This window comes from Nesoenas mayeri (genome assembly GCF_963082525.1).
Source record: "Nesoenas mayeri genome assembly, chromosome: 1".
Classification (NCBI taxonomy): domain Eukaryota; kingdom Metazoa; phylum Chordata; class Aves; order Columbiformes; family Columbidae; genus Nesoenas; species Nesoenas mayeri.
The window spans coordinates 116109614-116122340 of NC_137541.1; the positions used below are offsets into that span (position 1 = coordinate 116109614).

At 37.9% G+C, this 12727-nt stretch overlaps 1 protein-coding gene across 5 annotated transcripts in view; it reads right to left on the minus strand.

The window, feature by feature from the left end:
• Window positions 1–6518: 6518 nt before the first annotated feature.
• The window catches only part of CASK (calcium/calmodulin dependent serine protein kinase), a gene marked incomplete at its 5' end in the record, with an annotated part of 208161 nt that continues 201952 nt past the window's right edge, over window positions 6519–12727 (minus strand). For all 5 annotated transcript variants that reach the window (XM_080350342.1, XM_080350339.1, XM_080350341.1 and 2 more), the window contains 2 exons: window positions 6519–6824; window positions 10585–10668. In XM_080350342.1, coding sequence (XP_080206468.1) covers window positions 6648–6824; window positions 10585–10668 — 261 coding nt within the window. In that variant the 3' untranslated portion in view covers window positions 6519–6647. The remainder of the gene's footprint in view (window positions 6825–10584; window positions 10669–12727) is intronic.

The window sequence follows — 12727 nt, forward strand, 5'->3', positions numbered from 1 at the left end:
TCTGTGAATGGGAAAGTAGATAGCAACACCCTCAGTGACCTCCCACTTTCAAGCCGTTTTATAATAATAATCAAAACAGATAAAAATCTTAAAAACATATTAATCAAAACATATGGCTAGACTGAAAGTCAAAGCTTCTTGAAACTACTGGGAGTCTTTCCATTGTGTTCAGTGGATTAATATCACACTGAAGGAATACTCGAAATTACTGCCAGAGGTAAAACATTCAGCCCAGCAACACATGCACAAGAAAGCTACAGCTTTTTCTCTCCTACCTGAAGTCTTACTAATTTAAAATCAAAATCATAACAAGGCAATGTTGACAGCGTGAAACCTTCAGACTGCTGGCACTCAAACCCTTCTGAGGCTGACCCCAGCTCAAGCTGCTAAATTCAACAAGGTATTTTCCTGGAAGCAGGATCTCTCTCCTCTTCCTTTCTTAATGCTTGGGAAATACCCTAAAGGCTTACTGAAATGCTTATTTTGATAAGTGAAAAACCAGTATTTTACTTTAGGAGAGTTGTCATGATTTTCTAACTTGTTGGTTTTTGAGACAAATCTGCTTTTTATGCATTACAGAGTTTATTTGTATGCATTCTTTTTTCTTAAAGTTAAATTAAAAAAAAAAAACAACAGTTTGAAAGTTTTCATAATCAAGATAAAATAAAACTGTGGAATTTTTCTTCTTTTACCTACTGTATAATTTACTGATTTATCAATAATCTTTACTGAGTTATGCTTTTGACACAGAGCTGTTGCTTTTGTTTTATTCCCCCTAGTAAACAGAAATGGGCATAATGCAGAGTAAGGAGATGCTTAGACGTTTAAATTGTTGATTTCAGCAAAAAAGGACTGAGATTAAAAAGGAGTTTAAAAAACCTATATTTCTGTGTAAGCCTACGATGATACTGATTCTTAAGCATTCAGTATTATGTGCTGTAACATCGTTGTAACCTGTTATTCTTACTGTTAAGTTAAAATATTCCACAAAACTATTAATCAATCTCTCCTCTTCATCTCCCTCTGTTTTATACGGAGATGAATCCTGAAATATCTTTTGCAATCGTGATACCAAATAATACAGAGGGGCAAAACATGCTTGCCAACTGCTGAGAAAATGCTCCGTAATGTCACATTTCTGAGTGTGATGCACACACTCCCCCTCTCCCTAGTTACACAAAGATGGACCCCAGTATAAGACAATTCTGCTATTATGCATCTATTTGAATATTTTTTGGTACACTCAGTGGATTAGTCCCACATCAGATCTGGGTAAGGGCTGTCACCATGGAGTTCTCCTTACTCTGCTGTGTCTCCCTGGTCATGCTTTTGATATATTCCCTGGTTCATGAACTGTGAACATTCAGCACAATCTGCGTGTTATCCCTGCGATTTTCAGGACTCGTCCCACCATGACCATTTTGCAAAAAACAATGAAAGTGAAGACTCCATCTGGATGGCTGGCAATGGAGGAAAAGAGCCTCATGTTTCAGCTTCAAGATGAGTTACACTTAAAAACACAAGCAAATTCTTCCCTTCCCCTTGGGTATTTCCTTTATGCAGATAGAAAAATTAGCTATGGCTACTGCTGAGGGAAAATTTGCAATTACTTTGCTGATAATCAACATGAACTCTTTCAGGGATGCCGTGTGGAAGACACCTCACTGATCTTCTGCAACACAAAGCCAGGCTCAAGCTACATATTAATCATAAGAACATACAGTAGAGATGTGACCAAATTTGATTTGCTTGTCACTGATCTTCCCATGGCAGTTGCTAAGAAGAGATACAGCAGAATGCATGGACACGCACATACACACACCCTTTTATTTTTTCTTAGAAAGAAAAGGTTAAGACTTCATGACGAGCAATCCATCAACTTAACTGTCTAAAAGAGATTGCAACTATGGGAAATATATTTCTGAGGTAAGAATTAATTATTCATGTAATGTTCAGGTCTGGGAACGAGGCTTTAAAAGCCTTTAACTCTGAGACTAAATAAAAAAAAAAGTCAAAAAGCTTCTGTTCTTGCTTCAGTCCAGCTTTCACAGGATTGGAGCAGAAGATTGCTAAAAATCACTGAAGAGAAAGTAAAAATTACAGCTAGGTGCACTCACTGTGTGTATAAGTGAAAAACCCACATGATTAATATATAGATTTTGGAACTGACTTAGTAATTTTGTGCAGCGTAAGAAATAATACAGTCTCGCCTAACTTAAGCTTGTGCACTCATCCTCATGGTACACACTGGCACACTTACAAGTTACCTCTGCCCTGCTTGTCTATGATATATTTCCTGTTGTACAGACATTTTAATTTACATGCGACTCTGACATCATGTGCAGCAGTCTCCTTAGTAGGAGTTATGGGCATTTCTTAGCTCATTAAAAGTAGTGAAGAAACTAGTTTGAGAGCCAGCCTTATTAAGAAAATGAATGTGCTTTACATAAAGAAAGCAGACTTTATATGGTGTTTGCTTTAGTTCATACTGTCAATTTGGCTTATAAAAACAGATGACTCTTACTCAAGGCATTTAAGAAATGTACTTTTCCTGTAGTTTTCACAAATTCTCTTCTCCCAAGTATTTTAAAGCCTGAATTGAGTTCTGATTGCCTTCATTAAAGATGTTGAGAACTAATTGCAGTGGAAGAGACTGGAACCAGAACTGTTTGCATCTAATATTTCCATCTAGGTTTGCAAAGAACAACCTGTGCTTTTGCAGTGTTTTCAAACATTTTTTCAAATACTAGCACTCTGAAATTATTTCATTAAAGAATAAAAATGCAATACTGAAGTTAGACTGTGCACTAACTTTTCCTAATGGCTCTGGTATCCAGTTCTTGAACTACACGCTCCAACTCAATGCTGCTCGGGCTGTAACATCTCATCTATGTTGTTCTTTCAGAATCAAATCAAGTAACCTGGCTAACAACGTTTCTGAAGTAGGTAGTGATATTTTCACTTATAGGCTAGCGGCACAGAATCTTTCTTGAGCCAAATGAAATAAAACCAGTGCTAAAACACATGCAGGAATTCAGTTTTGGTGATGAGATTAAAAATGTCACTCTGATTTTAAATAGCTGCATGCTGTGGGTTGCATGACAGTGGCCAGGATTGTCTAAACCAGGTTACCATTTCCATGCAATGATCATGCACTCTGAGACACCGAATAACCTAGTGCACTTTTATTAAGTAAATGGAAGCAGAGGTTAATGAACATTTATTGGACCAACTTAACACCTTGAAATCACAGGCATCAGTCAGACTGAGAGGCAGTACACTGATATGATCAAGTTTTCTTTGAAAATCTATCAGCCCCTGTACAAAAATAAAGTATAAAAGGGGGGCAAACAGAAATATTTGTTTCTTCCCAGTCCCGGGGCTGCTTCTGAGGTCACATTTAGCATACATTTAGAGAAGCTCAAGAGGCGCTCTAAATTACGCAGTGATATTTACAGTATTAGGAAGACCCTTCTCCACTTGGAAACTGAAAAAAAAAATTGTAACATTGGCTCTGTACCTGCATGAGTATTCCCTGTGGAAACAAAACTTCCAGCTGAATTTATGGCAGCCTTCTGCCCTCTACCTACCGCACAGATAACAGAGACACATTGGAAGGGTTTGGGCAGAGCAGGAGGCAGAGAAGGTGTGTGGATTGGGCAGACTGAGGAGTCCTGGGCTGGTAGTTCAGCTGGACTTAAAGCCCAGGGTGGGTTCCAAGTTAATTTCTTGCTCCTGAAGGTTTCTACAAGGAAAACAGTCTGCAGTAGATGCAGGACAGTATGCTAACTGATGTGCTTTACAGTTTTTGTCTCTTGGTAAAAGGCTATACAGTGAGAATAAAAGACCCAAAGCTCTCCAAATTAGTCTTTCCTTTGTGTAATATTAACAGCATAGTAGCTCCACTTAAAAGAAGAAAAGCATATTAGTTACATTAAATCACTACTTATTATCATCTGTGTAAGGCAGAACCACCCTCAGGGGCCCTATGAGTTTTCTTTCCTTACATGCTAGATACATAGGAGCTGCAAGAAATTCACATTAACAGAGTCAAAAGTGTGTAGTCGAAACATTTATGGTGGACTATACCCAAATTATCAAAATTACTTTACCTGTTTCATGTCATAAACATTTAAAAAGCACATGTCACTGAAGTCAGATACCAATGCTTACCAGAGAAGAAGTTTGTATTTCTAACATCAGAAACACTCCCATGCTTGCTTTTCAGTAGATCTTCTCATCTTTGTGCTTTACTGGGAAAAGAGGTAGTTTTGAGAGTGAATGAACCTGTCGCTTCCATGAGCTGGGCTCGCATGTAACTCTACCATTGCAACAGCTGACCTACAGAAACACCTCTTAAGGTTCATTCCACACTAAAATGACACAGCACGACCACTTGAAAAATTACTTCTTACTAAATCACAGTTTGTACCCATCCCCTTTTACAGGGGCTAAATTCAGAACAGATGAACAGCTACTAGTACTCAGATAGGTTCCCTCTTACTTGCTGGCCTGCTTACAGGAGGCCCACACAGCTTGTCCTCGACTAGTGTCCAACACTCTGCCAACTACAGATTCCAGGGACACGGTTATGGTACACCTTTTGGGATGCAGTCACAGGACTGTGATTCCAGCTGTGGCGTACATGGGTTCAGCAGGTGGGGTAAAGCGATGGATCAAGTTCCTTTCTGCGCTGCATGCTGTGAGCTGTGCTGGGAACGCTGCCTGAAATAAACACCTTGCCTGGCCCGGCTGGCTGGGATGTCCAGCTGGACCTAGGTTTCGCCTAAGGATTTTTCAGGAATAGAGATCTGACCACCAGACCTGCAGTAGGAGTAGGCAGGAGAAAAATCAGCAATCTGTGCACTTCATGATAATTACCTTTTGATGAATGTTTGAGCCTGAGAACCTTTTCTGATCACAGGTGCAGTGGTCCCAAGCAACTGGAACAGCCCGCAGATTAATTACAGCTGATAGTTGAAATTTGAGGATAAATCCTTTGAGAACACTGTAGCATTTTAACACAAACGCTGAATTTCATGCTACAGCACAGCCAACCAAGCTCTTAAGATAAATCATCTCTTGGTGGCAATGCTTGCTGCTGTTAACCATTTTTAGAAAAAATTCAAACCATCTGGGCCAGTGAGAGCATGAAGAGGGAAACAACCACCAGGTGTGCACAGGGTTAAACTTCCTTGGCTCTGCTCTAATTCTAAATTAGTTCAACCTGTGCTGGTACAGGCAGAGCAGAGCTCCTGGAACAGACCACAGGCTGTGCCCCTACCGAGGCCTTCTCTTAACACACTTTAAGAAACCTTTTCTCACTGCAAGAGTCACTGATTTGTTCTTGAAACTCCCTGCGATGAAATGAAGGACCCAAAACCATTTAATTGTTGAACACATAAAAGGAAGTATATTTAAAATAAAAAAAATTGGTCAGACTGTAGAGTCAATTACCATTTTTAAAGGAATTTACAGGGCTGTTGTAGATGAGTCTTTTGGAATAGTCAGTTTATCGCAATGCCTAAACTGGTTTCTTCATTGCACAGTATTTTCTTTTAAAATGTCTGCATCTTTTAACAATTACATACATATTAAAAATCAGCTTTTTTCCTTAAACTTAATTAAAACGTTAATACTCTCAGACAACACAGATCTGAAATGGTGAAACCAGTAATTGCCCCCTCCCACCTTACAACAAATTAAATTGAGACAAAATTACAAACACATTTCACTACATGATTATTATTAATAAAAATCAGTTTGTTTGTTTGTTTTTTATAAAGTTGCCCAAAATGCAAGGGATGTGCATAGGTTTACAACTCAGTCAGAATAATATTTTACTTTATTCCCTTGGGTACGTGTTCCCATGAACGGAATGTACTTTGCTGTAGATTACAGGTTTTTTCAACACAGATACACCAACGGCATGAACGCTTGCGACTGTCCACATGCATTAAGAGTCAAGACCCAATTTCAAATCTCTAAAAGTTGTACAGATTTCTTCAAAGAGACAGTATCACATTATCTGGATGTTACACAAAAGTACTTAAAAATACTATCCTAGGAAAAAAAAAGCGAAGAAAGGCCTTTAAAATTTATGAATTTGTTTCGTAACCACTAGACTAATTATTTCAAATAAATAAAGGAAAGCAAAGTATTCCAATCCATAAAATCAGACTCTAAAAAGAATGTAGTGTTCCACCCCCAAGTAAAGGTAACAGAACCATATTATTATTACTATTAAAATAGATTATAGAAAGCAGCATCTATTTTGTGCAGTTTGTAGGGGTCCTTGAAATAAAAAGCTATGATTTCCAAAAATATAACATTCCAAAGGACTGAATAATACATACATGTAAAGATACAGTTTATTAAAGTTTAGGAGAAATGATTAAAAAAAGATACTGTCTCTTTAAATTAGTGTTTAATTTGTTTTTCCCCCTCCTCCTATCTATTCGGACATGACAATAGTTATAAATTTAGGTCACACTACATCTAGGTAGTCTATAGGGGCCAAGACCTGTTGACACAAGGTCAATAACGAAGAGGTTTTCCATGTATGAGGTGGTTCCCAGTAATGACAGGGTTTGTTGGTTTTTGTTTTTGTTTTTTTTTTCTTTTTCTAGAATTCTCTCGTGACCGGTCTAGTAGACCCAGGAGACCGGGACCCACTGTGAGGCTGTACACACAAGCTCAATGGCTTCCTCCAGGTGCCTGATAGTTTCATCAATTTCGTTGTTGATAATTGTTAGGTCAAAGTAGTGTGCATATGTTCTCTGTAAGATTTCAGACTCCTTCTGCAGGCGCTGAAGAGATTCATCCTGTTCGGCGGTCAGAAAAGAAAATGGGAGAGAGAGAAGTTAGATTTTTTCGTACTCTTCTACAACAGCTTGCTATCTGTTACTTACAGAGAAGGAAATGGGAAAAAAGCCTTAGGGAGGCTTAGATCCCCCACCTAAACCTATGGAAATCACACAGGAGAAATGGCACAATTTGTCTCTTCAAGCTGACATTCAAACAGCACTCAGTTATTGACATTACTTGGGACAAAACTCAAGTCTACAATTAAAAAGCAAGGCAGAGGTGGAAGCTTAGAAAAGCAGCACAGACATGGAACAACGGAGAACACATATGAATAAAACGTACAAAGTGCACAAATATGAGCTATATGGCCTCGGTCCAGGTAAGAACATGAGAAACAGGAGAGGGTATATTGTTGGGTATTAGCAGTTCCTGGTTTTGGTAATGTTTTACTGCTCAACATCAGCCTGCTGGGTCTACTTCCTTTAATAATCATTTACTGACAAGGAAGTTTTCACTCTACATTTCTCTGCGGTTCCTATTTCAGAGCATGCCATCTCCAGCACCTCCTAGTGTGACGTCCTGAAGAGAAACCACACAGCTCATGCTCAAGAAGGGCCAGCGACAGCAAACTGGTCTTCCCACACCTTTTTGTCGATGCCCTCACAGAAAGATGTGCATCCTACTTTGTGGATGCGCTCCTGGAGCCTGTGCGGCCAGCAATGCGGGAGCTATGGGCTTTGCAGCAATTATAAGTTTGAATTATCTTCCTGCAAATTCTATTAGAAATTAAAAAAATATCATTTGCTGCTTTCAGGAACCTTGAAATAGCCACAGGAAAGTGATCAAGTGCTTCCTGCTGCTCAAGTTTGGGATCGATATGGGGAAAAATTAAATATGAACAGTATAGACTCTTGCTGATCTGTAGTATCTATAGGGTCACCCTACTTGATCAGTCAACGAGGATATACTTTATTCTAACAGAGTTTTAGGCTGCAGGAAGTACAGGCACAGTGCCTATAGCTGTTTTCACAAGAAATTATTCTGGGAACAGATTTTTATCTACCTAAAAGGAGACTCGATCTTTTTTTGTTATTTAAACTTCTCAAGTATTTGAAATTACGGTGACAAGTAGCTGTGGAACAGTGGCTTTCAGGTCCTCTGAAGGGAACAACCTGGGCCGAGACAGTTCTCCTTCCTTGTAGCAATGAAACCAACCAAGTCTGGAGAAGTTCTGTACCCAAGTTACAGTTCTGCTTCTCTCCTGACGCTGCAGCCCCAAACGAGGGGGGAATGTCACCTTCACTTGATAATAACTACAGATTTCAGTCAAACAAACTTCTCACACGCACTGCTGTACAGATGATGATCCTTGTGTGGACCTTTATGCATCACCAGTGATGCCTGGAGCTTCCGTAGAAGATACCAGTGCATGCAAATTTAATTTATACTATTATTAATGGGTGAATAATAATATTAAATATATTTGTGGAACATTTTGTATGGCCCAGTGTCTTCAAGCCAAAAAGCTAGTGAGGTAAACTGCCAACTTTTCATAAATTCCAGAAGAAACATTAATTTATATCAGCTGGATATTTAAACTTTTCTATTTAAATTAACCTACAAAGGGAAAAAAAGAATCATACTTGCCAAGCAGAATATTTTCAGTGCTTTAAACATACCTAGCTAAGATTAATTTTATATTTTAAAACCAGTCTTGGCAAAAAAACATATAGCACCTTTAAGAGAGTTTTAATCTCATGGCACAGGCTAAAACAACCTGAGAAACCTCCATGAAGCCCTAGGACTGTTAATTCACATGTAGCTATTTAACTGCTACTCAGATTTCCCATCAGTGTCATCTTTACCTGGTCCAAATACAAGAAAGAACTTTTTTCACCAAGTGTGTATCTTACTGTGACTGACAGAACAAAAAGCTGAAAAAGTAGAAATCTTACTCTCTGCTAGTAAAAAGAAACTAGCACACAATTTTAACACAGGTCTCTGAAGTAATTATTACATTACATTTTTATTCCAAAGGCAAGAGAAATGTTGAATGGGAACAAGCATATCTACATTCTAAAACTACTGAAATAACCAGGACTACCTTGTCAGCCCCTAGCTGGTACTTACAGGCAATTTTCTGCACCATTTTGGCAGCTATGTACAATTAGTACGAGTGCAGGAAAATGAAAAGAAAAGCAAAGATGAAATTTAAGAAAACATAAGGGGGGAAAACGGACAGTCATTTACAGAAATGTTCTCAAAAAGTATACATAAAATAAACAAAGAAGGATAAAAGGATAAACAGAAAGGGATACTCATTATGCAAATGAACCTTTCAAAAAGGAAGCATGAATGGGAAATACGAAACACTCTCCACCCTTGTTTGACGCCTCGCAGGCTACTAACGCATAGACACAATTAGTGTATCTCCCTTCATGCAGCACAGTAAACCGTGGAAAACAGGACACTGTATTTGGGTAATATCTGTTGCTAATACCATTACCTGTCCCTCCCTTTCTTAAAGTTTAATTGATTCATAAATTAGCATGCTTTATATGCATGGCCCCAGTTCAGCAATTCACGAGCCTGAGTGAATACCTGTGTGCACAGAGCACAAGAGCTTGCAATAAAGACAGTTTTATAGCATGAATGCAGATATTTAGAACACAGTACTTTCCTTCTACTATTATTTCTTTGGCATGAACAGATATTTCTCCACCACTGCTGTAACAGGTACATTTCCATCCTGTTCCCGGTGTACCAGGAAAGCATCTGTTCAGCAACAGGGAACTAGTAGACTGCCTCAGCTGCCAATAAAATTGCAGCTTGAGGCCAATATTTTTCACTCTCCACTTGCTATTTTAACAATAAGTCACGGTATTTACACTTAAATATGTTTGTCTGGTTCCTTATTCTCCTGCAAGCCTCTGCAGTGATGTCATAGTTTCATACTTATGGTATTGTAATTACATTTCTTTAGAAACAGGCTGTAGATATCAGGCTTCTGACTGTTTTTGCGTGATCAAGGAGGTATATAGGATATCTGGAACAGATTCATGGTGAAATCCAATTGATTAAATACCTTATATCATGGTTTGAAAAATGCTGAGCAGATAAGGTGTTTGTATGAATACCGTTTGCCCTGTTGTAAGCTAAATCCAGAATTGCTTGATATAACCTCTGAAATCAGCAACAAACTACAGAGTGGGTACTCTATAAAAACTAAATAGGCACTCGGGGTGCAGGCCTCCACGAGTACTGAACATTATTCCACAAGCAATTACTTCTTTGGTCAAAGTTGCCAAGTATTAGAAAAGAGTCTGAAATTAATAAAGCTATTTCTGATATATTTTTACTGTATAGAAAAAAGGAAAAGATAAAGGTGGGATGTGGCAGTCACGCACAACCATTTCTTTAGTTCAGGCCAGCTGTAATCTAGTGCTGACACTGCAGCTCAGAGTTCAGTAATTTGTGCTAACAATTTGTCAAGGATTTGGAAATGGATCTTTGAGCTAGGGCAGGGAATGAAATAAAAGAATATGTATTTTTAGAACATATCATGTGCATCCTTCTGCTCGCAGTTCATATTTTGAATTAGAAAAAACAGTTAATAAACAATAAATACATTCCAGTCGACTTAATAATGCTGCCATACAACCGTCTTTCTGCCTCTCCATTTACACACCAGGAAACAACTGAAGAGGCTTATCTGCATATTTGAACGTCATCCTTAATTTTCTCTCTGATAGGACATTAGATTGCAACATGTCATACCTCATTAATGCCTGGGGTAATTGTAGGTGCAGCAATAAAAACAACAAAAGGAGCAAATTCTGCAGTTCTCAGGACCTTTAATGCCTAGGTGAAAAAAAAAACCATCAGATAGTTCAGAAGCATCCCCCAACAAGCAATGTGAAATAAATTCTATCACACAAGCAAAAGATAAAAAATCATGATTTACCAGCACTGGTATTTGGTTTTAACTGATTTGGAATCAAGACCTTAGTAATACAGACACTTTTTGCATTATTTTACAGTTTTGCTGGTTAAACCGTATATTTATACTTAATTAAAGTGAGTTTTCAAGACAATTAAAGCTTTAGCATTTTCAGAGAACCTCTTCCCATACAGTCTCAGGGTGGAGAATTCTGTTTGCATTTAAACTGAATGATTAACACCAGGTAAAAAAATTAAGTCGTGCCGTAAATAGTTAAAAGAGACAACTGTATTTTAGAATAAATACTGGTTAGAATATCATTTTTTGTCTGACTTTTTCTACCTCGCAACACTTTTTTATTACTATTTTATGAAACAAATGAAAATGTGTTGTGGGAAGTAAGCGTACTGAAGTTTTGAAAATGTGACTAATGCAGTAAATGCAGTACAAATCCCCTGAACATCATCTACGCAAAAGAGTTCTCATTTAAAAAGCTGACTTAGTCATAATTACGGAGCAACACACGGAGCTGCTGTAAGTGAAACTCTGGTACAGATCTAAGCTAGACTGAAGTGCAGGACAGCAAGTAAACATGCCTCAGCTGAACTCAAATGGATGGACAAGATAAAGTACAACTACTAAAGGTCATTCTTTTCTTGCTCCTTCCGCTTCCTGTCTTCTCCAAAGGTGTGGGGTTTTTTTTTGAAAACACCACAACAAACAAAAAATCCCAATTCATCCTTTTCCCAAGCTAAAGTTTTTCATCTCTGCTGCTTGAAACCCACTTATATGTATCATCTATGCCAATCTTCTCCAAACAATAGATAAACCCTGTATGTGAAAGTCGAGAAAACTCACATAACTAAGAGTACCCAAGGGCAAACACATGTAGTGTAAGATAACTAGGAATGAGTCCACAGGCTGGCCTTACTGAGCTGAGGTGGATACATGAGGAAGGTGGTTAAGAGAGAAGCTTGCTAGACACATGCTGGAAGAAGTGTAGAAAAGGCAGCTGTTACCAAATGTTATGTTCTAACAAAGATGAAAATGGCTTCTGAGAATGGTAATGCTTCTGAATAATGCAATGTGAAAAGGTTTATCAAAAGAGTTTACTTTTAACAGCTGCTTCTCTCCCTGAAAACTGTTAAATGTGGAATTTTACTTTTCAGAACAGCACCACACCAGCCTACTATATTAACTGTCCTAAATAATTTAGTCAAGGAGCTTATTTCTATTATGAAATTCTTTAAGAACTTTAACTTCTTGATTCCATTCACAAAGAAGAAAGAAGACAGCAAATTTAAATAGATAACACTCGTCACAATTGTGTCTTTTCTTCCATTTCCTTCAATCTGCTAGAATAATATAAACATCACATTTGTCCATATTCATGTTGTTTCACTTAACAAAATAACCCTGTGAATTGAAAGTCATGACTACATGGATGTTTCAAATGAAATGTATCACAATTTTCCACTGAAGATTTTATATAATGAATGAATGAATGATTAGTGCTTCTTGAGATACTGATTTTCCTTCCTTACCCCCTTCCAAAAAGTATAATACTGCAACAGAGAAAGGAGTTTATAAAGTAACAACACTGATCTGGTCATTGTACAAACAGGATTGGTATTGGTGATTGACCAGGCTCAATAGTGATATGGAGCCAAGAGTCAGTTAGAAACAAGGTTACCATCTAAAACAGCAACAAAGAGAAATTTGTGAAAATACTGAAACATTACTCCTGGCAGGCAATGACAATCACTTGTTTTGATACATTTCACTGGAGGTGAGACTAAAATATTAAAAAGTTACACGGTAAGTACATTTTCAAGCTCTAGTGGTTGCATACCAAGCTAAGCTATGAATTTGTTTCTGCTGTATGTTCTTCTAACCAGATGAATACGAGAATTCTACTTCACAAATGGATATCTTGGTGTTCCAGGGACTTTTGTTCCACGTTACTGTATTCATTACTTG